General features: G+C 40.1%; 2 protein-coding genes across 3 annotated transcripts in view; one reads left to right on the top strand and one right to left on the bottom strand.

Moving 5' to 3' along the window:
- OTULIN (OTU deubiquitinase with linear linkage specificity) overlaps positions 1 to 11,898 on the top strand; it is a 50,406-nt gene extending 38,508 nt beyond the window's left edge. Inside the window, exon 9 of the mRNA XM_089516474.1 lies at positions 11,811 to 11,898. Within this exon, the coding sequence (XP_089372600.1) occupies positions 11,811 to 11,873 (63 nt within the window). The 3' untranslated portion in view covers positions 11,874 to 11,898. The remainder of the gene's footprint in view (positions 1 to 11,810) is intronic.
- The window catches only part of ANKH (ANKH inorganic pyrophosphate transport regulator), a 114,073-nt gene that overhangs the window by 12,335 nt on the left and 74,169 nt on the right, over positions 1 to 27,569 (bottom strand). For both annotated transcript variants that reach the window (XM_089516470.1, XM_089516469.1), the window contains exons 2-8: positions 26,392 to 26,608; positions 20,612 to 20,730; positions 18,545 to 18,628; positions 16,241 to 16,411; positions 14,182 to 14,316; positions 11,918 to 12,010; positions 9,142 to 9,237 (exon numbers count right to left, since the gene is read on the bottom strand). In XM_089516470.1, coding sequence (XP_089372596.1) covers positions 9,142 to 9,237; positions 11,918 to 12,010; positions 14,182 to 14,316; positions 16,241 to 16,411; positions 18,545 to 18,628; positions 20,612 to 20,730; positions 26,392 to 26,608 — 915 coding nt within the window. The remainder of the gene's footprint in view (positions 1 to 9,141; positions 9,238 to 11,917; positions 12,011 to 14,181; positions 14,317 to 16,240; positions 16,412 to 18,544; positions 18,629 to 20,611; positions 20,731 to 26,391; positions 26,609 to 27,569) is intronic.

Raw genomic sequence — 27,569 nt, 5'->3', positions numbered from 1 at the left:
GCTTCTCATTTAAGGACACTGAGCTTCTAACATTCCCTCATTTAAACAGCATCTCTTCATCATTTTAGAGTAATATGGTGACCCAATGTACAAGTGAAGGCCAGAGACTATTTCTGAGTTGTCAAGAAACCCTGAGTGCCAGATGCAATGATAACTTGTATGTATTGAAAGACATAAGACTTTTTATATTAAACACAAGACTCCTTCAAAGGGATAGGGCGCTCAACTGCTCATTTTTTTAAAAAAAATCTTATTTATCTGCAACCCACCGATAAATGTTAAGATAGCCCTCTCAAGGCACCTAAACATCATCATAAAACTGACCATCGGTAACCAAAATAACATTCATAAATCCACAGCAGTACTACCACTAGACAAAAAGAAACTTCAATTTTCCCAAGGGCATATTACTTGAAAGCACATACAAACAACTTTGCTTTAAAATGAGATGTAAAATTATAGAAAGATGGTAATTTACAGACAATTTCTAATGCATACTGTTCTTTATAAATCTTTCAAAATCTGCCCTTACACCAATCATGATTTAAATTATTATAAATGTAAATTAACAGATAGGAAATAGGAGTCTGACTCTGGGGCCTTTGCCATATCATCTGTTACTAAGAGCCATCCTAAGCTTGGGTTATTGATTTTGCGTCTTGGAGACCATTCCTTTTCTCCATGCCATATTCACTATGGGGGAGTAAAACACAAGGGACTTGTAGAAGCAGTTTGTAATATATGATGGGAATGTACTCTCAAAGAAGAAGAAGAAAAAAAACAGCTACAGGTCTTTGGGCTTACAGTCTAAACTAGCATTTAGTTTCCCAAAACACAAAGTTCATTCTGAATTCTTCCTGAAAAGAAGACTTTGACTATTGATTTATCCAAGATAAACATTTTTATCTGAAATTGCTGTTTCTTAGTAAGACTCTGCATTTTTGATGTGTGTAACCAGAAACCTGTCCAGTTCTGTCATTCAAATAAGAGCAATGTTTTGTTTCTGGAGATGAGAACTGATAGGACTCGGTGGATAAATTACTAAGGCCCAAACAAATTTCTAGTATCTTATAAAACAGCCTACCCCTATGATCACGGGTAACAGACAAACTGCGAAAATAACATGTTGGTCTCTTTATAGAGCATGTCATCAAATTTAAATGAAACACTTTTTTAGGAAAGGAGTTAAATGAAAATGTTGGCTAAAATAAATTTCTCCGGATGTGGAAGGGGGCTGAGATCCCATTCAACAGAGATGGAGAGTAAAGCTCTGTAAGCATGCCTGTGCTGGAGGTCCAAAAGATCCAAGGCTGCTATTTATTCCTTAGCTGCCCAATGTTAAGTAGACAATGCTGAGATGCAGATCTACCTCCAACTGCAACAGATGCCCACATGCCATTGTGCTGCTGTTGCACAACTGGAATAAAGTTGTTGCTTAAAAAGGTAATGGATATTTCATTACACAATGCCTGAAAAGCATGCTAGAGTAATACTGTCACCCCTCCCCCCCCCCCCCCCCATTATCCCAGTGTAAACCACCAAGAGGACTCGGAGTAGAAAAGCACCGTTCAACTCTCAATGTGCTTGATAGGTAAGGCCTATATAAAGTAAAGTAACCAACAGGAGATGCACTTCTTTAACCAACATGACCGTAAATTTAAGGCTACACCTCATTACAAAGGACATTTGAGGAACTACAGTTTGGTAAAAAGGTAACTTTATGTAGCTTAATGAGATAGCTGTACACCCTGCTGGAAATGGGGAAGACTTCTCAGTGTCCTAGTCAATGTCAGCACAGAACCCCACAATACATGGCAAGCTTAAAGTAACACTGGCTATGCACCACTGCAATTAATAAATCATGGTGCCAAAACACAGTCCAAGTTCAGACAACACTGCAAGCCAAGCGACTTCATTCAAACAACATACAAAACAAACCACAGAAGTTTGCTCCATGATTTGTTTGGCCACTCCTACTTGCAGCCCAATTCTCAGAACCAATAAGCCAGGCTACCACCGATCCTAAGCTTATCATGTCTGGTCTTAACTGATTCAATCTTTGTTTCTTTATCATATTCAGCCCGCACTCTTCCTTCAAGAAAGTATAAAACAGTCCTGTAAAGTAAGCTGAGGTTGAGAGACATTGGTCCAATATTATCCAGGCAGTTTCACAACTGGGGTTCTGAAAACAGGTTTCGTAACAAGTTCAATATGCTATTTGTCATGCCATGCCAACCTAGCTTGACAGTTCTCAGCCACAATATCCATGAACTGAATATTTTCTTTCACTGCCACAACCTTTCCAACAAAGCTAATGTACTTTTCCTTCTTCTGGGACAGATAATGTGTGACATTAAAGTGACCTTGCAATTGAAAGAAAAGACTAAGCCATAAAGAAGGATGGTAGCTAATGCAAGTTGAGCACATAATTTTCTAATTAAAAACTTCTCTTGAAAGAACTGTGACTTTATGATGTTGAAAATGTACACAGCTATGGAGGAGTAAAATAAGTTCAAGGCTTTTTAAGAGCTCTCCTTTTTATGGCTCTAATTGTTGAAGTGATTTATCTACTTTCATGGTTGGAGACAAGAGTGGGAAGGATGTTGAAGAGCTATGGTTTTAACAGCATTGTCACATGCAGTTTTAAAGCCTAATACGTGGCATGAATCAAGAAATTTGTTTGCAAAATAAAAAAAATTAAAAATTAAGAAATTTGTTTGATATAAAAAGCTGAAAATCTTGCAAAAGCTCAATTACATCCATACAGAAAGAGAGCCATTCAAACATCCCAAAAGGAATGTGTCTTAATTTTTATTTAATTTCGAGGTCATAATTCACTGCATACTTGTCAGCTGCATGAGTTTCTATTATCTTTAGAAATCTGAGAGTGGCAAAGCCCAATTATTTCAATACAGTACAGCATTTTTTACAAGAGTCACAAAGATTTATCTGTGCATCATTTGGTAAATTATACTTATATTCTTTCTTTTTCTTGCACTGAATAATAATGCTAGCCATTCTATTATATCTGGGGTTGGTCCACACTAATACAGTGGGCCCTTCCCTTACGCAGGGGATCCGTTCCAGACCCCACCACCACCACCACCACCATGTAAGGGAAAAAATGTGTATGCTCAAACCCCATTAAAAATATTGGGTCTTCTGCCTGTGGCATAGTGAGGTGCACGCAACGGTTTCCTCCTGGGCGCGGCTTCAGTGGCTGATATCTGCGTATGGCACACCCGCATATGGCACAGGTACACTGTACCAGCAAGAAAGAAAGAGAGACAGGCAGTTTCTCATGAGAATTTTACTATTTCAGAGACTAAAGGTGAGAATACAGATACCAGTAATATTAACCATACATCTGAAACACTCGATGCATTTCAACCTACTGTTTCTTCTTAAGAACATGTATGGAAAATAATCTGGGCAACAGTTATAACTGTCATCTCGGCCTCAGAGGGAGCCATCAGGCAGACCAGCAACATCAGGGACTGCCTGAAGGAAGAGGCCCCTCCCTCCTCAACTGTCATCTCGGCCTCAGAGGGAGCCATCAGGCAGACCCAGCAACATCTTGGACTGTCTGAAGGAAGAGGCCCCTCCCTCCTCAACTGTCATCTCGGCCTCAGAGGGAGCCATCAGGCAGACCCAGCAACATCAGGGACTGCCTGAAGGAAGAGGCCCCTCCCTCCTCAACTGTCATCTCGGCCTCAGAGGGAGCCATCAGGCAGACCAGCAACATCAGGGACTGCCTGAAGGAAGAGGCCCCTCCCTCCTCAACTGTCATCTCGGCCTCAGAGGGAGCCATCAGGCAGACCCAGCAACATCTTGGACTGCCTGAAGGAAGAGGCCCCTCCCTCCTCAACTGTCATCTCGGCCTCAGAGGGAGCCATCAGGCAGACCCAGCAACATCTTGGACTGCCTGAAGGAAGAGGCCCCTCCCTCCTCAACTGTCATCTCGGCCTCAGAGGGAGCCATCAGGCAGACCAGCAACATCTTGGACTGCCTGAAGGAAGAGGCCCCTCCCTCCTCAACTGTCATCTCGGCCTCAGAGGGAGCCATCAGGCAGACCAGCAACATCAGGGACTGCCTGAAGGAAGAGGCCCCTCCCTCCTCAACTGTCATCTCGGCCTCAGAGGGAGCCATCAGGCAGACCAGCAACATCTTGGACTGCCTGAAGGAAGAGGCCCCTCCCTCTTCAACTGTCATCTCGGCCTCAGAGGGAGCCATCAGGCAGACCAGCAACATCAGGGACTGCCTGAAGGAAGAGGCCCCTCCCTCCTCAACTGTCATCTCGGCCTCAGAGGGAGCCATCAGGCAGACCAGCAACATCAGGGACTGCCTGAAGGAAGAGGCCCCTCCCTCCTCAACTGTCATCTCGGCCTCAGAGGGAGCCATCAGGCAGATCAGCAACATCTTGGACTGTCTGAAGGAAGAGGCCCCTCCCTCCTCAACTGTCATCTCGGCCTCAGAGGGAGCCATCAGGCAGACCCAGCAACATCGGGGACTGCCTGAAGGAAGAGGCCCCTCCCTCCTCAACTGTCATCTCGGCCTCAGACGGAGCGATCAGGCAGACCCAGCAACATCTTCGACTGCCTGAAGGAAGAGGCCCCTCCCTCCTCAACTGTCATCTCGGCCTCAGAGGGAGCCATCAGGCAGACCCAGCAACATCTTGGACTGCCTGAAGGAAGAGGCCCCTCCCTCCTCAACTGTCATCTCGGCCTCAGAGGGAGCCATCAGGCAGACCCAGCAACATCAGGGACTGCCTGAAGGAAGAGGCCCCTCCCTCCTCAACTGTCATCTCGGCCTCAGAGGGAGCCATCAGGCAGACCCAGCAACATCTTGGACTGCCTGAAGGAAGAGGCCCCTCCCTCTTCAACTGTCATCTCGGCCTCAGAGGGAGCCATCAGGCAGACCCAGCAACATCAGGGACTGCCTGAAGGAAGAGGCCCCTCCCTCTTCAACTGTCATCTCGGCCTCAGAGGGAGCCATCAGGCAGACCCAGCAACATCAGGGACTGCCTGAAGGAAGAGGCCCCTCCCTCCTCAACTGTCATCTCGGCCTCAGAGGGAGCCATCAGGCAGACCAGCAACATCTTGGACTGCCTGAAGGAAGAGGCCCCTCCCTCCTCAACTGTCATCTCGGCCTCAGAGGGAGCCATCAGGCAGACCCAGCAACATCAGGGACTGCCTGAAGGAAGAGGCCCCTCCCTCCTCAACTGTCATCTCGGCCTCAGAGGGAGCCATCAGGCAGACCCAGCAACATCTTGGACTGCCTGAAGGAAGAGGCCCCTCCCTCTTCAACTGTCATCTCGGCCTCAGAGGGAGCCATCAGGCAGACCCAGCAACATCAGGGACTGCCTGAAGGAAGAGGCCCCTCCCTCCTCAACTGTCATCTCGGCCTCAGAGGGAGCCATCAGGCAGACCAGCAACATCTTGGACTGCCTGAAGGAAGAGGCCCCTCCCTCCTCAACTGTCATCTCGGCCTCAGAGGGAGCCATCAGGCAGACCCAGCAACATCAGGGACTGCCTGAAGGAAGAGGCCCCTCCCTCCTCAACTGTCATCTCGGCCTCAGAGGGAGCCATCAGGCAGACCCAGCAACATCAGGGACTGTCTGAAGGATGAGACTTCTCCCTGCTTTAATTGTCACATTGTATTTGTATTGAATTCAATTTTCACTGTACACCGCTATGATCATTGCGGAATAGCGGTCTATAAATAAAACGTATTATTATTATTATTATTATAATACAGTCCCCAAAGACTGGGGATACACTGTCTGAACAATGGAGAAAAAGATTTATTTTCACTTTGTAGACTGCATATTGCCAGCCTTTGGGGACTACTGCCTATATTACTTTCCCTGCAAGTGTGGAAGACTTTGCAGATCGACACACATCTGTTGTGTAGATTTTACTTCAATCCATTATCACCAGACTCATAGAGATCATGTTCCTGTAATGAACTAATAAAAACCAATAAAATCCAATTTCACTTAGTTAGGCTGCTATTATCACCACATAAAGAAATACACATCTTGGACTGCATCAATATAACATTAATTTGTTCAGCTAAGAGTTAGGAGGAATGTGTCCATAAAATTCTTTCACCTCCAAAGTTAAACTACTCAGATTTTAAGAATGCCATCCTGCCCCTTTTTACACAAAGAACACAATGTACAAAAGAGAGAATGCCAGAAGTTGTAGAAAGGTACAGAATCATAGGGGCGGAAAACTGCTCACCACACATATCTGTGATTGTCAACTTGTACACCTACCTACATCCAATACAACATCACAAAACTGTCCATTAGCCATCTGTTGCTCAGTTTCACTTCTATTTCTCTCAAAAACTGGTCTAAGTGGTCTTATGTGTGTTGTTCCACTAACATGAAAATGTGGTAATCCAGCTGTGCTGCATTTGGATGCCCTACCCGCTTTTTCTGCTGAGTTGCACCCTATATTCCTACCCTTACATGATCACTTCAAAAATATTCCACCAATTGCTTCCCCCCTCCTTTGTTCAGATGATCAGAATAAATTAGAAACAAAAGGAAAGAGATCTCTGCATTTTTAAATTAAATATCTGTTTTCTAATAATAATGAAAAACCTAACTATCTGTGTATTTATCAGCAACAAAAAAGCCACTTTTAATATGGACGGTGTCTAAAAATGTGCCAAGAAAGAGAAGTACCCATTGAAATTGAACTAATCTGTGTAAGAGTGCCACATTTCCTCTATGTAGTTCAAGCCATTTCTAAGAAAAAATGTACTTAAAACTGAGGAAGACTGCAGTTATATATTGGCAGCTACCTAACATCCAGAAAAATCCAATGAGGTCTATAAGGAATCATCATAGAATTCAATGTGTAGCATTGTTAAGTCTGGAACATCAGTATGCAAAGGGATCCCATAACACCTTCAACCAATTTCTTTCTTTCAGTTAGTCTCAAAGGTGCTATCAAGATCCCTTTCCATAATGAATAATCATAGTAGCAAAATGTAGTATGCCTCTACACCAGAAGAAGGCTAAGGGCCAATCTTCCAGCCTCAAGAGCCATTAGGGCCTCAAACTGCACAAGAAGCACTTCCAAAAACAGATAGTTTTTGTTTGGGGGACTTTGAAGGGAGGGTGTTTTGCGGGGGGGGGGGGGCGTTCTGGAATGGATCCCCCATGAAAACGGAGGGTCAACTGTACATAATGATGTATCTTGGGAGATGGGAGTCAAGCCGAAACACCAAATTCATTTATGTTTCATATAAACCCTATACACATAGCCTGACAGTAATTTTAGACAATATTTTTAATAATTTTGTGCACAGAACAAAGTTTGTGTACACTGAACCATCAAAAAGCAAGGTGTCACTATCTCAGCCATCTATTTTAAAAAATGTTGTTTTTTGGAATATTTCAGATTTCTGAATTGGGGTTATAGGAGAATGGGAGGGTGTTAGCATTCCTTCAGCAGTGAAGCTAATATTACTGATATAGCATTACAGAATAAAAATAATTTTTATGTATCTTATTAGGAAGCTTTCTTACATACTACAAGCAATTTCATTTAGGGACCATAAAGACATCAAACAGATAAGGAACAGCTGCTAGACTTAAGGATCAGTGAATGACGCCCATCTAATTAATCAGATTAATGAGACTTTTGATTAAGAATAAGCATCAAGGCAGTCTGTACAAACTATTTTTAGAAGTCAAGCTCAGCATACAGCTGAATCACAGTTGTTCAGACTGAGAGAGAGGAATTAAAAAGATTGATGAGGCCGAAAAGGGTTCAGCTGGTATCTTTTTCATAAGCAATTGGAGATGTACCACTGTGTCAGTGTGACAATGGCAGAATGTAAACAAGCAAGTATTTATGGCAGGGATGTGTAATTCAAATCACTCTAAGGGTGCTTTTTAACAGTTTACTTAACTCAAAAAGCTAATAGTTTCCCAACAAAAGGTTTTGCTACAGAATATTTAAACCTATGTGTGTATTTCTTATTCAGATCAATAGGACATAAAAGCATATTAGCTGAACTGTGCCCAAAGACTGATGCAGCCTATTTTAAGCGCATCCAAATGTTTCAAATGTATAGATGGATGTTCATTTGTCCACATATATCAATGAGGATGAGGAAACACAATCTATAGACAGAGTTAGCTTTATCCTCCTCCTAACTCTCCTATGCCTTTTAAAGTGATCTAAAGCTACTGGTTGTCACCACATATTATGACAATGTACTTCTCTCTATACTAGATTCTTCTAGGCACATCCATCTCCTTACTAATACACCGAAAACATGCCTTGTCTCTCAAAAATTCATCATGTGACTCCGCAATGAGCAAGAACAAAAGAGGAGATGAGTAATGACTGAACTGGACAAAGTCAGCAGATAGTCATCCGTGATTCAGTACAGTTCTGAGTTCTGATGCAATCATCTATCATTTCTAATGTGGAGAGTACAAAGAATATACAGATCCTGTCAATGAGAAAGACTACAGAGCCACTGTCCATACACTAACAACCTTTGTTTTCAATCTGCTCAGGTACCAAGGACAGGGGATGAAGTAATTCTTATAATTTGTGTTCCCTGACAAAACTTCACATTATCCAGGGTTGCTCAGATTGCTGTGCATAAGTGATCTGCATTAATCTTTATGGGTCAGCATTATTGTCTCTACACTGCAGAGGAGGCTGAGACAGGGCGATAATAAAATTTAAAACTCCTGGATCACAGTTTATACTCTTAGTTTTTATGTTCTGGCACACACACTCATATACACATACATGTACAGACACACAGATACAGTCATGAGAACACAGTGTTTCCTGATTTCCCAGTGAAAGATCTGTTCTGCAAATCAAAGTATAATATTTCATTTAAATGGAGCCAGTGTACTGCAGGGGTCAAAGTACCAGAACATGAGAAGATTATTAAAACCCCTACTCAGTGGATGACCTCAACGTAGTCTCTGTCTCACAGCCTAACCTGTCTCACAGAGTGGCTAAAACAAAGAAAGAAAAAAGATCTGGGAATGGGGAAGAAAACATTCTATATACCACCACAAACAACTTGAAAGACAGTGAGATAAAGGTAAAATCAATAAAACCAGCACTGATGGTATTATTCACTTCTTACCGTTAAGGACAAGGCCATGCAGACAAAAGTGAACTTTTTGATATGTGCTGCTGTCACGGTGCTGCTGCTGTTCACCATTTTATTACTTGGGTTATTCTGCAGTAAATGGGGAGAAAAGAGCATTGATGTCTAGAAGAGTAATCACATCTATCTTTAGCATCACAAAGCACTACTGTATCTGCATTCCTACCTCCACTTACTTGGGAATATGCCCTATTAACTTTTATGGGACTTAATTCCGAGTAAACATGCATAGTATTGTGCTGTGAATCTTAAGAACATAACAAATTTGTTGATATAAGTGCACAATAAACAACAACTCATACTATTACTACTTTTACAACAACAACTACTATTATTACTGCTATTACTGTTATTGTGGAAGTGCTAACTTGGCTCCCAAATATTGCTAAATTTGCAGCATAAAGTAACTGAGGAAAATTGACTGTGATATGGTTTATTGTAGTCACTGGAAACAATCATGTGGTGCTGTCCAGTATGTATCTGCAGAGATTTGCCACTAATAGAAATTGAAATGAAAAACATTCTGTATTGCTCTAAAAATGTATTTGCCACAGCTCACAGAGTAGGCCCTATACACGTCTCTGGGTCTCAACCTCAGTGCCTAGGAAGTGATTATTATAGAATACTTAACTTGTAGCTATAGATACACATATGTTTTTGTAGTGTCATACATGATAATACAGACCCAGTGGATTTGTGTTTTAATTGGTTACAGCCAACTGGGTGTGGCTTTCTAATAAAACTCATATAAGAAACAAGAACAAGGATCGGGAATATGTGGTTTATCAAATGCTGCTGAACTGCAACTCCCATCAGGCTTGACTAGCATAGTCAATAGCAAAGGATGCTGAGAGCTGCAGTCTAATCACATCTGGAGGGTCACACATTTTGCAACCCTAGAGAAAATGACATTTTCTCATGTCAACAGTCAATCTGCAGGTTGTCTCAGAGTTCAATTTGCTTCTTCAGAGTTTGAAATCCCTTCTCCTAATGAGCTTAAAGAAGAAAATCTTGCAGTTTGAGGCAGCGAGATGGTACAGCAGATGCTCAACACACGACAAGCCTGAGCTGTTTTGTCTTTCAAAATCCTGCTCCCAGAAACAGAGCAGGTCCAAATCACTGCAACAACTCCTGACTCATTAAATCTCCAATTAGCAAAGGAAGTACCCTACAGAAAACTAAGTGCTGAACACCTGGTTCTTATTCACTCTAATGATCTGTACACAATTTAAGCAACTCAACGCCCTGTCTTGCATGGAGATTTGACATATCATTATGTTAACAGAACCTCTCCCCAGCCCTTTATATATATATATATATGCAGATACACAAATTCTGGAAAAGCAGAAAGCACGCACAGCAATGGAATCCTTCCAGGGAAATGTCAAGGCAGTTTTATCTATGGATAAAAATGGAATGGATATATATTCTTTTTTTAGGGTTTGCTGTGTGTCGTCAAATATAAAATACCCTACTAAAATGGTCCAATGCATACTTTCTGCTTTTACTGTAATCCACTGTGGGGTTTATAAAAATGAAAAGTGACATAATTCTTTCTTAAACAAATATTTTCTCAGAATTCCTTTTATCCAAATAATAAAAGAAGAAGCAAGGGTTTTCTTTGCTGAATCTACAGTGGGATGGACTTTATGGTGAAATCTTTTGTCAAATACTGGTCCTTCATAAATGGCCACAGTTGCTGGCTTGTCTCTGGGTTTTAGTCTGCTCTTTAAATAACATACTGAACCCCATGTCCCAAATAGGTTTTGCACCTTGGAGAGGTTTAAAATTTGGACTAATATCCAACATTAATTCACCACCCTACTGATATGGAAGCCAGTAGTACCTGTACTAATGTACAAAGTGCACAACAGAGCTAAGATTTCTACCCTTCATCATAACTGGATTGTTTAAGCCTGTGAGGGAGTTACATTTGAAAACATATGGGCAGGGGACATGCATGCCAATCATTCTACATGGAATAAAGGGCTTGATGGTGCAACAGTAGGAAGTACCTCTCTCCTCCCTAAGTCAGTCCCTCATCCATGTTTCTGCCTTCGTTGGGACTACCTTGAGGACTGCTCTGTGTGTTTTGTTTGCTACCCAAGGATGCTCAGGTGTAAGTTAGTATCCCTGATTACATTGTAGAGGTTTCTGGGGCACATTTTAAATTTTCCTGAAATACCGTTCTGCAGTCAGCTTCCAGAAGGGAATGCTCCTGGTATGAATTCAATGGGGCTTGGCGCAACAGAGAATCCTAAAAGGCATTTTTAGTTCATGCAGGAATCCCAGTATGCTGATGGCTTCAAAATGCTCCAGAGTCAAATGCTGCTTCTGGTATGGGCCCTCAACAGAATGTGACTTCCTATTCTCATTCACAGCTAGTTTCCTGTGGTGACTATCCCTGCCAAGCGATGCTTGCTAAAGCATCTTGGCCATTATCAAAGCTCATCATAGCCAAAAGATGGAGATGCCAAACAGGTAGATAGGCAGAGGTAGACAAACAGATGTGGCTGCCTCATCAACAGTTGTATCTACCACTACAGAACAACAGATGGGAGACTTTGTGGAGATTTCTACACTTGAACCTAGCCAAGAAGTGATCTGAAGTTTCATAAAATCTCATTTTGTTTCATTTCTTACAGGCTTCACACAGATGTAAAATTGATTTCTCAGAGAGCACTCTCAGCAAGCACATATGTATCTGAAAGAGGATCCAAAGGTTTGCTCTCTTCACAGATAACACGCTCACCTTATCAAAAGCAGGATAAACAGCTCGAATCTCTGTCAACCAGCCATATGGCATGTGCCCTACTGGATATGTAGCTGTCAGAATTGCCACTGCCTGAAGGAAAAGACAACAACAACAACACATAGTCAGAAAATTACAGGTCAAAATTGTCATTTGCACATTCTTATGTTAGTCCTGATAACCACATCAGCAAAAAATTTTAGATGGCCAAGCAAGTAACTGATTTATGATGTGGTGGTTTTTGTTTTTTTTTTGGGGGGGGGGACTCAGATTAGTTAGTTTTTGCTTCTATGATGGGGAAAGATACTTAGAAAGCTACATAACTTCAGAAAAGGTATTCTGAGATCTCCATTTCATTTTTCTCTTTCCCACCCATTTGATCATGTTTTCTGCTTTTGGCATTTTAATTAGTACATTGCCAGAACTTGGAAAAGTAACTCTTTCAAGGTTTGTACATTGTACTGGAATACCTCATGACTTTATAAAGTAACTTTTCCAAGCTCTGTAAGATATATTGAAATATCTTACTGCTTTATTCACAATGGCCATTCCCATTAAAGGAACAATAGTTCCACACATAAAAGGGGGGGGGGGGGATGAGATAGTATGATAGTATAAAAGGATGATTTATAGTGGGGCTGTTCCATCTCAATCACAAAACCATGCTTTACCGCTGTATGAATAAACTGCTAAGAACCATGGTATCTCATTCACTGTACAAAGTAGAAACTAGCTACTTTGTAGCCCATTTTATGAAGCTAGCTTGCTTCAACTAACCAAATGGAGATTACCCATGGTATTAGGTTTACATTACATATTAAAATGTGGTTAACTTGGAACAGAAATAAAAGGTTCTGGTGTCCTTGTAACTGCACTGGAAAAGGAGAGGACATGAGTCTGACTACTCGCAGCAAAAAGCAGTGGTTTGGTGTGTTCAAACACAGCTTCTGAATTGTCAAACAGCAAACCTGAGTTACTGCTTCCTGCTCCCAAAGATACCAAAAGAAATCATAAATGATTGTTTATAATCTGAATCTACACATTCTGTTCTGTTCACTCCATGTATTTTCAAGGTCGCAGACCTGAGATGCGCAAGTTAGGAGGGGCAACTGTATTTAATCCAATAGGCATGACTTCTTCATATTCTTGCACAGAGATCTTTGACAGTCCTATTTTTTTATCCTGCTGGGTTGGAGATGCCAGAGACTGAAACCAGGACCACCTGCATTATGGTCCTAGAAAAGGATGCTACTGAATCTATAACCACTTCACTTCTATACTCAAGTCCAGCCTGACTTGATATAAAACTACTTTACATCTTTCATCATCCTTGCTCTCATTTCAATCACTATTTTAAAACGGATTCAATCCAGAGGCTCCTTGTGCAGCTGAAAGGTGTTTACAGACACACAAGAGAAGATGCACCCATATTATTCCCTTATGTTTCTTGGTTTTTACTGACAGCTGCAGCATGGAGAAAAGCCTGGTTATCATAAGCAGAACACGACTCACAATTCTCTGACTCCATGCAAAGCACGATTCAGTGAAACATCAAACTCTTAAATGAATGTTGTATGCAGGTTTATAAGGCCACCCAATACATTTTTCAAAATCTGACAAACTCAAAACAAAACAAAACAAAACAAAACATAATGCCCAGATAAAGGCGAAACTAAATATGAAATGGGTTCTGTGCTTCTTTCCCTTTTGTAATTGTTTCTTAACTGAAAAGCATCAGCAGAAGGAAGGATCATTCTTATACCCAAAATTGCATCCCTCAAGCTCTTTTACTACCAATGGAGAAAGATACACAGAGTCCATTTATCATCTCCTCTAGTGGGGAGAAAGCAGAGTCAGGAAGATAACTTTGAAGTGAAAAATAATATGACAAGAAGAATTTAAGCAGCAACTATCCACCTATCCTTCCTCTGTTCAGATGAGTAACCTCTCACAGCTGCTTTTAGTTTTAAAATTCAGAGGAAAAATAACATGGCATTCCAGATAATGTATTTTGTTTCTCAGTCAAGGCAGATTTGAGAGAAAATGTAGTTAGAGAAGTCGCCAGAAAAGATGCACACGTTTAGAGACCATCTGCAGTTTGTTTGATACCCCAGGGAAGGTTAACAGATTTTCAGCAGAAAGAATTGATATAAAAGAGAGGAAAATACAGAAACTGTAGCACCTCTTAAAGATAAGTCAAGGTTTTCTGCTTTGCTGAATAACAATAAGGAAATCACAGCTATTTGGTTTTTTTTGTTTTGTACCTCTGTGGCTGCAGAGCTGCCGCCCAGGTCTCGGGATACAAAGAGGTTGACAATAGGCCGACTGATCCTTTGCGTAGCCAAAATTAACGCCAATGGCCACCAGAAACCTAGCATCTTTCTTATCGTAGCATCTCCCTGCATACAGAATGAGGAGGAAGTATTTGTAAAAAAAAATAAAAAAATCAGAACACAGCTAGCAGAATAGCTAAAGAACATATTTTATAAAAGATGAGCATGATATGAGCAAGAAGAAAGAAAAGGAAGCCCTTGTGTGCAAACACACACAGTAAATAAAAAAGGAGTAAAAGATTCTTAACAACCAGCCTATTTTGCAGCTGGATTTCTAAATAAGGAGCTATTCAGATTGCCCCTAAGGGGTGGCATGCAGCCACCCCGTTCCTGGCTGGATCGAGGTTGTGGCAACCTCATGCCATGGCCATGATCCAGCCTCTGGAGGGCACAAAAAGGAGCTGCAAAAAGGAGCTCCCTTTTGTGCCCTCCAAGGGGTGCCATAGCCACGGTGGTGTGGCTTTATGATGCCCCTTTGGGCATCATGTGGATGCAGCACCGGAGGTGCGCCATAATGGCATGTGCCGTGTGGACCGGTGCACTCCAAAATGGCACATGGGGGTGGAGTCAGGGCGTCCAGAGGGAGGATGCTGCACCCTGACTCCACCCACAGGCCAGAGCTTTCTGCCAGTCTGCATAGGGCTTAAGATGGTATTCCCTTGTTTCTTCTCATAGTTCTTATAAATTCAGCTATGCATGGTTACTGTAAAAAAAAAAATAACTTTTATACATCAACGCTTTTACTTCTGCCTTTTAAAATGATTTTATCTTTTAAAATTATTGTAATTTGCCTTGAATCCCATTGTGGGGGGAAAGCGGGATATAAACCCTTGAAATAAATAGAATCATAGAGTTGGAAGAGACCACAAGGGCCATCCAGTCCAAGCCCCCTGCCATGCAATCAAAACACCCCTGACAGATGGCCATCCAGACTCTGTTTAAAGACCTCCAAAGGAGGCGACTCCACCACACTGCAAGGGAGTGTGTTCCACTGTCGAACAGCTCTTACTGTCAAGAGGTTCCTCCTAATATAATAAATATTTGATCAGGATTACTGTGCATTTAAATATTGTATAAACCCATCTAATACAGTAGTTCCCAAACTTTGCCCCCCCCCCCCCTGGTAGTTTGGACTACAGCTCCCAGAATTCCTGGCTGGGGCTTTTGGGAGTTAAAACCCAAAACCTCTGAATAACCAGAGTTTCAAAGGCACTGTTCTAATACAATACTTCTTCTTTAAAATAACATTTAGAGCACTAAAATTTAATGCTACTGTGCTAATTATTTGTGTGTGGGTAGGGGGATCCTTTACTATCATCACTATTAACCACCATGCTCTGTCATCATGTTTTATTAATTCATTCTTGGGACAAAGTGCTAGAAGAACTTTTGTTTATGTAGTATCTTGTTACCAATTTTGGGTTTGTTTTTTTTAAACACAAAAATATGACCATGTTTGCACTACAAAAAAGGATTATTATTTTTTAAAAAACACCTACGAAAGTGTTTCACTATGGAGACTGAATTGTACATGTGTTGAGTTATGAGGCATTCACTTGCCCAGGTGGTCACTATCCACATCCAGATTTATTAAAATGGGTTTTACCAAGGGCATCAGCATTGTGGAGACTTCCTTGTTCATCTGCACTTCTTAAAAAGTCAGGCTTTCTCTTGGAAAAAAATTAAATAACCTGACAAAACAAGTAGTCCAGAAGGCACACTGGGAAATTCATATCCCAAAAATGTGACAGAAGGAACAGCCCTGATCTCAAATAGCAACAATCCCCTTCACAAATTTTCTTACATAGTTGCCTAAAAAAGTCAGAAGAGTTGGCTTCCTTCTCTTTCTTCTTTTTAATGTGTCAAATGAATGATGAGAGGATGAACTACTAAGATATTTTACCAGGCTAGTGATTTCATAGTTTGGTATGCAATGCTAATGTATTGGATTGAACAGTAGGTTTAGAATTCCTAATGCATGAAAACATACCCCCATCTCTGGCCCACTACTATCAGGAATGATGTCATGTATGTTTCTGTAGTAACCCAGGCACAGAGTGGTACATCGGACAAGTGCTCCCATGTACAAGGACAATATGGGGATAAGGAGAGGTTCTCTGCATTCCAAGTGACTATGGAGCAAAATGGCTACAAAAACAACCTGCCAGAGAAAGGAAAGGAAGAGAAAAAGAGATTGGTTACAAGAACATAATTTCAAATCCCTATTAAAAATGAAACCACTTTAAAAACAGCCATTATGTACCAAACACTGGGTATCCCATAATTATTATTCAGAGGTATTTGCTGTAGTTATGGTCAGCAGAAACTGTGCATGATCAGTCTTAAAACTGCCTTTGCTTCCTACATTTTTGGTTAGTCTGTAGCCTTCACAGCTTGTGGTAGAGCAAATGTTATGGTACCACATGGACAATATTTTTTTAAAACACTACTCAGTTTGTAGAAAAGCCTCTTTGTAAGCAATAGAAGGAGATAAACAGGATGCTAGTATGGTGTAGGACAAGAGTGGGCAACTTTACTGGGTTAGGAGACAAACCTGCCCCTCAAGATCCACTGTGGGTGGCAACCCTCCCACCCAGATGCTGTCAACAGTCAGTAGCTCCAAGCAGTGTAAAGCAACAGAAATGCTTGCTTTAAATGGTGTTTTCTTGGCTTGCTGCTAAATTGTGGCAGCAATTTGGAGGGGGGCAGTAAATGGGGATGCAAAACTGCACACGGTTCCCAGCCATGTATTGCCCAGTACATTTATATGAGGAGAAGTGGTGGGCAAGAAAGAATGAAACATGTATGGTATAACACATGTCATCTAGCAATAAACACCACTTCGTTACCAGCTCTAGCAAACATCGCTTGAAATAACAGAGAGAAAATCAGGGCAGAGACTCAAGTTAAATGGCCTACATCCTATTGATTAAACCTAATTAGAGTTGAGCTATTGCACCAGGTTTTGATTGAGGAGTCAACACGTAGGCAAATCTCATTGAGATCTACTCTAGTTGGGACCAACAATATGATTTAGGCCAGATGTCAAAGCTAGGTATAAAGTTAACTAAAAGAGCATGCAGTAGTGACACAGGAAAAGGAAGGATCACCTCTATGAAATACACTTCTGCTTCCACATTTGCGTCTTTGACTTTTGCGGATTTGATTATGCACGGATTTTATTAATATATTCTCTCTAGGAATATCTAAGTCCTCCAGTGCAACTCTATGGTTAACTTTAACCAAAAGGTGCACTGAAGGACCTAGAGATTCCTAGAGAACACTCCACTAGGCATTTGTAGCTCCTCCACACAATTCTGTGGTCAATGTCTGGCAGATGTTGACCACAGAGTTGCACTCAAGGACTTAGAGATTCCTAGAGAGGTGTTCTTTCAGGTAAAAATATAGTGTTTTTGTTATTTGCAGTTTTCCACATTCATCGGGGTCCTGTGCCCCTAACCCCAGTGAATGTGGAAGGACGAGTGTACCTTCATGGCAAACATCCTCCTATTTGAGAAAAGAATGACATCTTTACATCATTCCTCTAATGCAGTTCAGTGTTCTTATTCTTATATAACAAATGAATGTCTGCAACTTAAAAGAAATAATTTTCTTTTATGAGATAAGACAGATGGGAATGATACAAGCATCCAGATCTTATTGGGCTGCAACTCCCAGCAACTCTAGCCAGCACATAGAATGGGCAGTAATAAGGGAGTTGCAAACAACATCTGGAATTTGGTTCCATCCCTGGGATCAAGGTGTGAATGGGTGATGTCAAGATCTTTTTTTGTTATTACAGTATGGTGATATGCAGGATAAATTATACAATAAAATACGTATGTACTTTTAAGCATCAGGTTTTGCTTGATTGTTTTAACTCTAATTCACTCATTGCAGTTTAGTGGCCAGAAATTTAGGACCAGAGACTCCCTGATTTAAATCCCTTCTTAGCTATGAAGATGAGCATATTTAGTCACGCTGTTATGATGCAAACAAAAATTATTATAGCTAGTAACAGAAATACAATCATAATAGCGTATATGGAGCAAAAGTATCCACAATTTGACACAGCAAGTAACATTAAATCACCATAACATTTAATATATATTTTGCGTCAGTTCCTTAGCACTCCTGTCCGCAAGCAATTTCAACCTCATTATGGTCGGGGTGGGGGAGCCCACACTTGTATGTAAGCTTGCAAACATAGACTGTTACAAATATGGATGTGATGTAGATTTGGTTGGGTATTTTTTCAACAGTACAAAAAGATGTGACTAGAATATGTCCTTACCTGAGCAATGACATCTGAGATGGAGGCACATCCCACTAAAAAACTATATTTGTGTTTCAAAAGAATGCCTGCATGGGTCCATGCCTGGGGTGGAAAGAAAAAAGATGCTAATGACAGGTTGATTAAACACAGATCCCTTTTAACTTCACAGCACCAATGAATAATGGAGATTACACAGCTAGTGTTTAATGGAATCCCCTACAGCAGCCTTTCTCAACATTTTTATCTTGGAGGAACTCTTGAAATAATTTACAGATCTCAGGGAACCCCTACATAAAACTTTTTATATCTACAACTTTAAAAAAATGTTTATTTCTTTCTCAGTCGCAATCTTCAACAGAACCACTAGTGTGTTCTCATGAAACCCTGGGGTTCCAGGGAATCCTGGTTGAGAAACTGTGCCCTAGATTGATGTACAAGTCTTTTCACATGAGAAAACAAAGCAGGAACTGAGCTGGAGAGTAGCAGCTTTCCCTGTACCTAACTGCATGACATCATAGCGCTTCAGTTTTCTTCCCACAGGAGAAGGTAATAAAAGCACATATATTTTTCTGGGAGGAAAAATTTGTTTTGCAAAAGACAAGTTTTTATCACCATTTCTTACAGGAAGAGAACTGAAGCACTGTGATGTCATGCAAAAGGCACAGAGAAAGCCGCTACTCTCTAGCTCAGTTTCTGCTTTATTTTCTTGTGTGGTAAGGCTCTAAATCATATGTTCCTTCTCCATATTCTGGCTCAAGGCAACCTGATCTCAGGCATACATCCATCATGGGATGCCAAATGCCTTGTTATAAATGTTGTTAGTTGCCAACATTCTGATAAGTGGCCTTTCCCAATTCTAGCTCTCATGATATTGTTGGACTTAATTTCCATCACTGCCAGCATGGTAAGAATAGATAGGACTAGTAGGCTAACAACATCTGGCAACTCAAAACTGAGGGAGAAAGTTAGAAAGTGACCCAAGTAAGATTCTATTAATTTAAGATCATACATTTACGCAAATACAAAATTATTAATGACAAAATGAACTGTGGGTAGGTTTAAAATATGCAAGAATAAATGGTGCATCATCATTTAACCAGTTATTGGTTGGAAAATAGCTTAATCATTAAACTGATTGTAAAAAAAAACCCAGAGTTGCACGCTCACTGTTGGATCTCTGTTTTAAAATATGTCTCTTGGGGGGTGACAGAAGAAGAGTATGAGACCAAAGTGCCCTTCATCTGCATGTTCATGAACTGAAGAGCCCATGTGTTGAGGACAAGCATACAGAAAAACAGGATTTCAGATTCAAGATTTAGGTTGAAAGGGTCATCTGTATTAAAGGAAAAGTTGTAAGTATAAATGGCTATCTTTTGGGTGACGGAATCAGTTAAGAGTGAAATTACTACATTCAGTTGGATGAGTTTGTGAGATGGCAACAAAGCATATGAGAAGGATATTGCCAGGGCAAGAGTCAATCATGTCCCTATCCTGAATCCACTACTGGGGCAAAATATGCAAGGCTCGCTCTTGTGAACTATTGGTTTGGCCCAGTGGCTGGGAAAACCCTAAAATAGGGGTTGTTTTATTAAGTGAGTTTAGAAAGAGAGGGAGAGCTGGAGAGGAGTGGCTGTTGCCATGGGTAAGATTTAGGCTCTTTTCACCTTGAATAAGGTAACAGGATCTTCATTTATGTATTAAGTTGGGGCAAAAGGGTAAGTTCCTTATAGTGGAATTTCAAGTATGTACTGTATTTCTACCAATTTTATATCTTTTATTTAGGGCTTTAAGACTTGCCTCCAAGGTTGTTTCCAATACTACTGAACAAAATATTCCTAAATCCAGTCCTGCACTGGCACCTCATTTGATGTATGTAACTTTTGGGTCACTGTAAATGTATTCAATTTAATATATAATCTGTTATATTGTTGTTTTAAAATGCATATTTGAGACTTAAAATATGAATGTGTCAGTAATATTCATGTATGACTGGCCCCACGGTACACAGAAGAGGGTCATAAGCACTGCCATTCATTTGCCCACATTCTCCAAAAGCAGTGAGCATAAAAGAAGTCACAGACTCACCATGGCATCCATAAATGGGAAGGCTGCAAGATAAAGGAAGGCCTTGCGTGTTTTACTTCCCACGGAGTCGTCCACATGATGCAACTTGTTAATAATGTAGTACCCCAAATCACTGTATGCTGTAGAATGTAACAAGGCAACAGTATCATAAAAAGGGACACAATACCATTATCTTGATGGGTGGCACTGGTGTTGAAATTATTTATAGGTAATTCAACTGATACACACAGATCTACTCATACAGTAACTTGTTTTGAATCACATTGACAACTGCCAAACTAATCTAAGCAGTCTGTATTAGGCATTGGGGACCATAATGGGTCCCCACAGGACACAGCCTATAACCATACCCCAAACAAGTTTTGGATTTTTAAATATATTTTAAAGCCACGAAACATATGCAGCATCCCTCATTTCCTAGCAAAATTACATTCTGTCCAACTGTCCTGATTTGGCAGGGACTTTCCCAATAAACTGTTCAGCTGCTTTTAAAAATGTCCCGGTTTCTCTGTCCTCCTCCCACCTTCTTCCTTTGTCCTCAGCCCACTTCATTAGCTGAAGACTTAGTTCAAAGTGCAAAAATAGTTTGCACTCAACTGAGCAGTTAGGAGGAGGGGGCAAAATCCTGTCCTTTCTTGTAGACTTAGGCAAAAGTAAACTGCTATAGACTTTTCTAGCTAGTCTGTTTTTCCTCATTAAGAACTTTTGCCATCTTGACCACACTCTGATATTGTTTAGCCACACATTTCTCAGTTTTCATCTCTGATATGTTGAAGGATGCAAAATTAATTGAGTAATGCCTTGGAATACTTAGTCATAACCACACAGCCCACACTTAGTATATCTATCTCTGTCATATCTCAGACTGCAGGAGGCACAGTTATCTTTTCCACTACAGTTTGTTTGCTTGTTTTTTTCCTGCTCTTCTACCAAAATAAAGCTCACAGAACAGGTTTGCTCCATAGCACTCAGTTAGTAAGCTGCAGAGCTCAGCAGTTATAATGCTATTTCATTAATGTTATTGTTAATTTGGAAATTACTTGTTTAATGTTCAACTTTTTAGTTAGAATTGTAACATTCATTTATTATGCTAATTATTCACATTGATTTACTAACACATTTTATTTTTAAAAAACTTTGAATTACCTAAAAATGGTGAAAAAAAGAAAAACATAATTCATTTCCAAAAGAAACAAATTAAAACATAAAACAGTAATAATTGTCATTTAACACTTTAATTAACAACTTTTAAAGCTGTTGTTTAAAAATGTAACAAAAGGGGGGGGTAATTAATTCATTTTCAGTAAATTACTGCCAGGTTCTGATTTGTTGATGTGCTTCTTCTTTTCTCTCTACAGTGATTTTTCCTCAGTTAATTTCTTTCCCAAGACCTCTTTTCGTAAAACCTTGTTTTTCTTTCTCATATCTCAGCAGCTGTCAAACTGGCTGGGGCCAAGATTCTATTTTCAAGGTATGAAAATCACTGAATGAGAATTGTAATGTTGTCTTTGTGGGTAAATGAATTTTTCTAGATGATGCCATTCTGCACATTATTTATGATTCCACTATAATATTTCAGGAGCTAATAAAGTGCAGTAGAACTCCTATTTACAGCAGAGCCTTAAACTATAATGTGGGAAACTCCCATAACATACACAAAAAAGGTAATTTCCTTTTTCTATGAAATAATGGCTGGGCCTGACAAGCAATATGAGATCCAATAAACATTGAACCAGCCTGTTAAATATTACAGTTGCACATTCTTACTCAAGCTCATGAACACATATACCATAAAACACTATGCTAAAAATCAGATATAGTTTTCTGTATCTGGAAGGCATTGGAAGGCCCTGGCTTTGTGCTAGGAGGGAGAAATGGAGCCTCAACCTCCCTAAGATCTCTGCTATGTGTAGGGGATTTGCAGAAGTAGCAAGGTCCTTTGCTTTTTTTTGCCAGGATATGTGGGCACTTGGAAGCAGTAAGAATCCTTCTTGTAGCTTCCAGATGACATCAAAACAGCACAGGCTGCATGGATTACTCATTTTGTACCATGCTGGGAAAGCACTCAAAAGCAGCAAGAAAGATTCTCCCTGCTTCCATGTGCCTGCAATGCTGAAAAATAAATTTAAATAGCTTACTCTTTCTATATGTCCTTTGAAGCTTGAGTAGCAGGGACAGAGAATAATTTACCGTATATGCTCTTTATTTTTTAAAAAAATATTAATTAAAATCACATGTTTAAAATCATATCAGTCATACCAATAAGCAAGTTACATAATCTAACAAAGATTCAACATGAATACAAGCAGGGCATATTGTGACTTTTCCCCATATTTTCCCCTACAGATCCTCTCCTTTCCTCTCTTGTAAACTTAATGTCAGTTTACCATTTCCAAAACGTCTCTCTCTCCATACCTTCTTACCTTTATTCCAACTTTCTTAAGCTTCCTTACACCCTCTTCACTAACATTCTTTATCTTTCATTTTATCTCCTCTTCTTCTCCACTCATACCTTCCATATAACCTACTTAAACCTTCAACCACAACTCCTATCATCCTAACTTCCTGCTCAATTATTGACAGGTTTGTTTTTTTTACCAGTAAACTCAATTTGTACTGCAGAAATAATGTAGTTTGACAATGTTTTAATTGTCATGGCTCAATGCTATAGAATTCTGGGATTTGTAGTTTTGCAAGCTATTTAGCCTTCTCTGTCAGAGAACTCTGCTGCCATAAAAACTACAAATCCCAATATTCCACAGCACTGAACCTTGGCAATTAAATTGGTGTCAAACTGTATTATTTCTGCACTACAGATGCAGCCTAAGTTATTCCAAAATCATGTTTTGAGCATCTAAAAGGTACCAATGATCATATCCTGACTGAAAGTGAGAGGGTGACACTTCTTCTCATTCCTCTTCATATCCCAGAAGTCTTTGGAAAAGAGGTAATTAGAACTACTAGCTGGTAAACAAAGCCAGCCAAAACTGTACCATTACCTCTAAAACCTTGAGCTGCTAAGAAGTCTACACTCAATTTGTGTGATTTTCACAATCAGAAGAAAATCTTTGAATAAGATACTATTTTCCCATTCATTGAAAGCTGCTGGAAAAGCTCGGGTTCAATACGGGCTGCCTATTGCCCAGGCTCTTGGCCGTGTGATCAGATCCATTCCAGATGGTTACAACCCACGTCTATACCAGCACAGATTTCCTGTGTGATAATCCCCATTGTTAAACTCACTGTGTAGCTTAAATGACTTTAAGGTTGTACTCCTATGTCCACTTACATGGAAGGAAGCTAAATAAACCCAACAGGATATAATGCTAGATAAACATAGGTAGAATTGCATTGCAAGGCAGGTTAGTGCAAAATGGAGATATCCACTAAAAGGTGAAAAACCATGCTGATCTTTCTTCTGTCACATGGCACCAATAATAGAAACTACCACCTTCCTATGTGTGAGGAAACTGTAATTATGTAAGGGCAAGGATTAGTAAAGGAGTTAGAAAAAGTATTAACACAGTCATTTTAATTATGAGGTAGGTGTTTGCATCATTCAAGGAGGATAACAAAGCCAGCATGGTGTGGTGGTTTGAATGCTTGACTAGGATGCTGACAGATCAGGATTCGAATCCCTGCTCAACCTTGGAATCCACTGACTGACCTTGAGCAAGTCACACACATTAGGGCTTAAAGGCAAGAAATGTCAAGCATCTTCTGAATAAATCTTGCTAAGAAAACCCTATGATAAGATAAAGCTGTCAAAAAACTGGAGTTGACCTGAAGATATCTAACAACAGACAACAAGAGGATACTGAAGCAGGCACAGTGACTGTTCTCCATTGCATCACAACAGTAACAACAACAATGGTGCACTAAACTTCAGCTTAAAACACATTCTCTCCTAATGTGGTTTATTCAGGTAGACTAGAAATGCTGTGACTTAGGATAAAAAGTAAAAGTAGTACCTTGACATAAATGTCTAGTTATCACCCACTATAGGGGGTGGTGTTCATCTTTGTTAGTAAGCCAAACAGCCAGCATTGTCTGAAGACTACTACGATGGTCATGTGGCCAGCAGGACTGCACCAAACGCTGTTATCTTCCCATTTAAGTGGTACCTATTTATCGATTTGCATTTGCATGCTTTTGAACTGCTAGGTTGGCACAAGCTGGAACTAGTGGCAGTAGCTCACCCCTTCATGCAACACTCAGGTCCCGAACTGCCGATCTTCTGATCGGCAAAACTGGCATCTTAACCACTAAGCCACTGCATCCCATGACTTAGAATAGCTGAATCCTTATCACCTCTAAGGCTTGAGAAATAGTCTATTAAAATCTTCACACTTACTGGTTTAAAAAATGTCACACTTATTTGCTTAATACGTATATTAAGGCATATACATTACCAGTCTATATCAAAAATATAATATTCTCTTTGGCACTACTGTTTTACAGTATTATTTTTCTCATTTTTCTCTTGAAAAATATTATAATACACTTGCCTACATGCAGTATATTTCCTTGACACTACAAGCCAGGATTTCATGAGAACCCTGGCTTGTTGTGAATTAACAGCATGCTGCATATGCTACTCAGTCACTCCTACTAGGGGGGAATCAACCAAAGAAGGAAGAGAGCCTGTGGCAGACAACACAATAAATCCATCACAAAATGAAGCTCTATTCTTTGTTTACTCCCATTACAAGTGAAAGCAATTGAAGAGTGCACTCATTTAAGACATGAACATGCCCACAGATCTAGCTTCTTGTTTCATGGGAATCCCTCTCCTCAATATTTGGGTAACAACCCTTTTTCTCAGCCTGAGATGACAATCTCCTTGAAAAGTGAAAAAGCTCAAATCTGGAAGTGGTACATCAATTCCCAATTATTCCATTGTACATAGAGCAGACACATAAGAGTTTATACTCCCAATATCATTCTAACAGTGTCATCAGTTTCCATGGATAATAATCTCTTCTTCAGCTTTTCTGAAAGTGCCTCTGAGTATGTGTAAAGGACACCTTTCCCAAGCAAAATTTGTACAAAAAAACAACTTAAGTTTGGGGAGCATCTGAGAAGCTGAAAAAATTTCATATACCTAATAAAAGTCAAGTAACTAATCAGTACTTAATGGGGAAAAGGATATGTATCTTTCTTTTCTAAACATTGGATAAAAGGATACCATTCTGGCTAGTTGGCTTCCACATATAGGCTGAGCTGGGCTTGCAGATTCAAGCCCAGTACAGTTTCAATGCCATTCTTTTTTTGTTGACCAACACTGAGTTTCTTCTTTCTGATCTTCCTCAGCTGGCACTTTCTGTTTTGCCACTTCTCATAAAATGTTCCTTACTAGTAGATGAAGACAGAATAGTGGTGAATAATTTTGTCTGACAAGTTCTCACCTTTTTGAATTACCAGCTGTTTATTCTATGCAGCTGTCAATTTATCACTACATTTTTGATACTTCTGTAATCTTGATTATATATTATTTGGATAGTGAAACACAGCCAAGGAGACGGCCTGGAAGCCATATGATGAGGGGCTTTTGTGTACCTGGTGAAGACCTGCAAATGCCATCAGTCAACTGATAGTGTTTTAAATCTACAGGTAGAAACCTAGTGAAAGAACTCTAACTGTTTGGCCTTTCCTAATGTTTTCAAAACTTACATGGAAAATGTACATAAGCAAACAACTGTCACAAAACTGAGAAGAAATGGGTCAACCAGCATACAAATAAAAGTTTAATGTCAATCAAAACTGGAAAATATACTTACCTATCAAAGTGTGAAATATCGCAGCTACAGCACCAGCCACAACCATACACAAAACTGCTTTGGTTCTATCTCTTTTACTGTTGACAAACACCAGCCCCACGTTCTTAAAGTCACTCATTGGACCGGTGAAAAACTTCATGAGGGAATAGGCCAACCCATAACTAGCTAGCATTTCCACAGCATCTTCTTTAACAGCTGCAATACCTCTGTTCAAGGCCTAAGAAGAAAAAAACAAGGAAAGGAATAGTACTTAATATATACCAAATACCTTTGAAAACTCAGAACAGCAGAACACAATGGTATCACGTGATCTAACTCTAACCTGCCAATGGGAAAAGGGAACCTCTCTCATATAAGCAGTTCCTGCGGATGCAGCCAATAAAGATGCAGATTAGTGTCTGGACAGGAGCCTTTATTTCCCTTATCATGCTAATCTGCACAATCTTGGCGTATTTTGTTTTGGTATGGTGGCAATGTATATCTTCCATGCAGCATATTATTAGAGGCTGCAAGCAGCTAGGACTACATTGGAGCCATTGGTCAGGAGTTTTATGCTGTCGCAACTGCCTGTTGCACCACCAGATGTGTCTAGTATATTCTTATCTAAGTGGTCCTTTGTAATTCCCCAGCAACACATTGCTTGCAGCACTCCTAGTGGGACACTCAGGAACAGCTCCATCCCTAACTCCAAGGCTACCCACCTCCATCCTCTCCATAGTGCTGTTGCCTGTACATTGATGAAGAATTTCATTCTGCAGGTTCCAGGCTAAAGCCACAGGATACCAGCCCAAGTGTTTGGAATACAAAATGCAAACATCTATCTCATAGCCATGAAAAGCATCTATATTTTGAATATTCTCTCAGATTCATGCTGTCATACCAAGTACATGGCTTTTCTAAGACAAAATTCAACCCCTTAGAACACCTTTTGTTAGTCCTCTGAACTATATATTTAAACTTTTTTCTTCGGTACAAAATTCACACTGACAAATAGACACCATCTGTCCACTTGTTTAGTGCTTACCGTATTTCCCTCCTCTCCCCTGCTCGATCTACTTTAATTTTTGTAGTATGCAAAACTTATCATAATCTATTTTGCAAACTGTGTTTTGGGCCTTAGTGTCAGAATGAAGTAGAGACACTTAATCCCTATAAACTTTAGAATCAGAAAACCTATA

Source organism: Sceloporus occidentalis, unplaced genomic scaffold (genome assembly GCF_023333645.1).
Source record: "Sceloporus occidentalis isolate IW3139 unplaced genomic scaffold, rSceOcc1.0.p SCAF_3, whole genome shotgun sequence".
Classification (NCBI taxonomy): Eukaryota; Metazoa; Chordata; class Lepidosauria; order Squamata; family Phrynosomatidae; genus Sceloporus; species Sceloporus occidentalis.
Note: the sequence above shows the minus strand (reverse complement) of the source record. Positions and strands in the feature narration are given on the sequence as shown.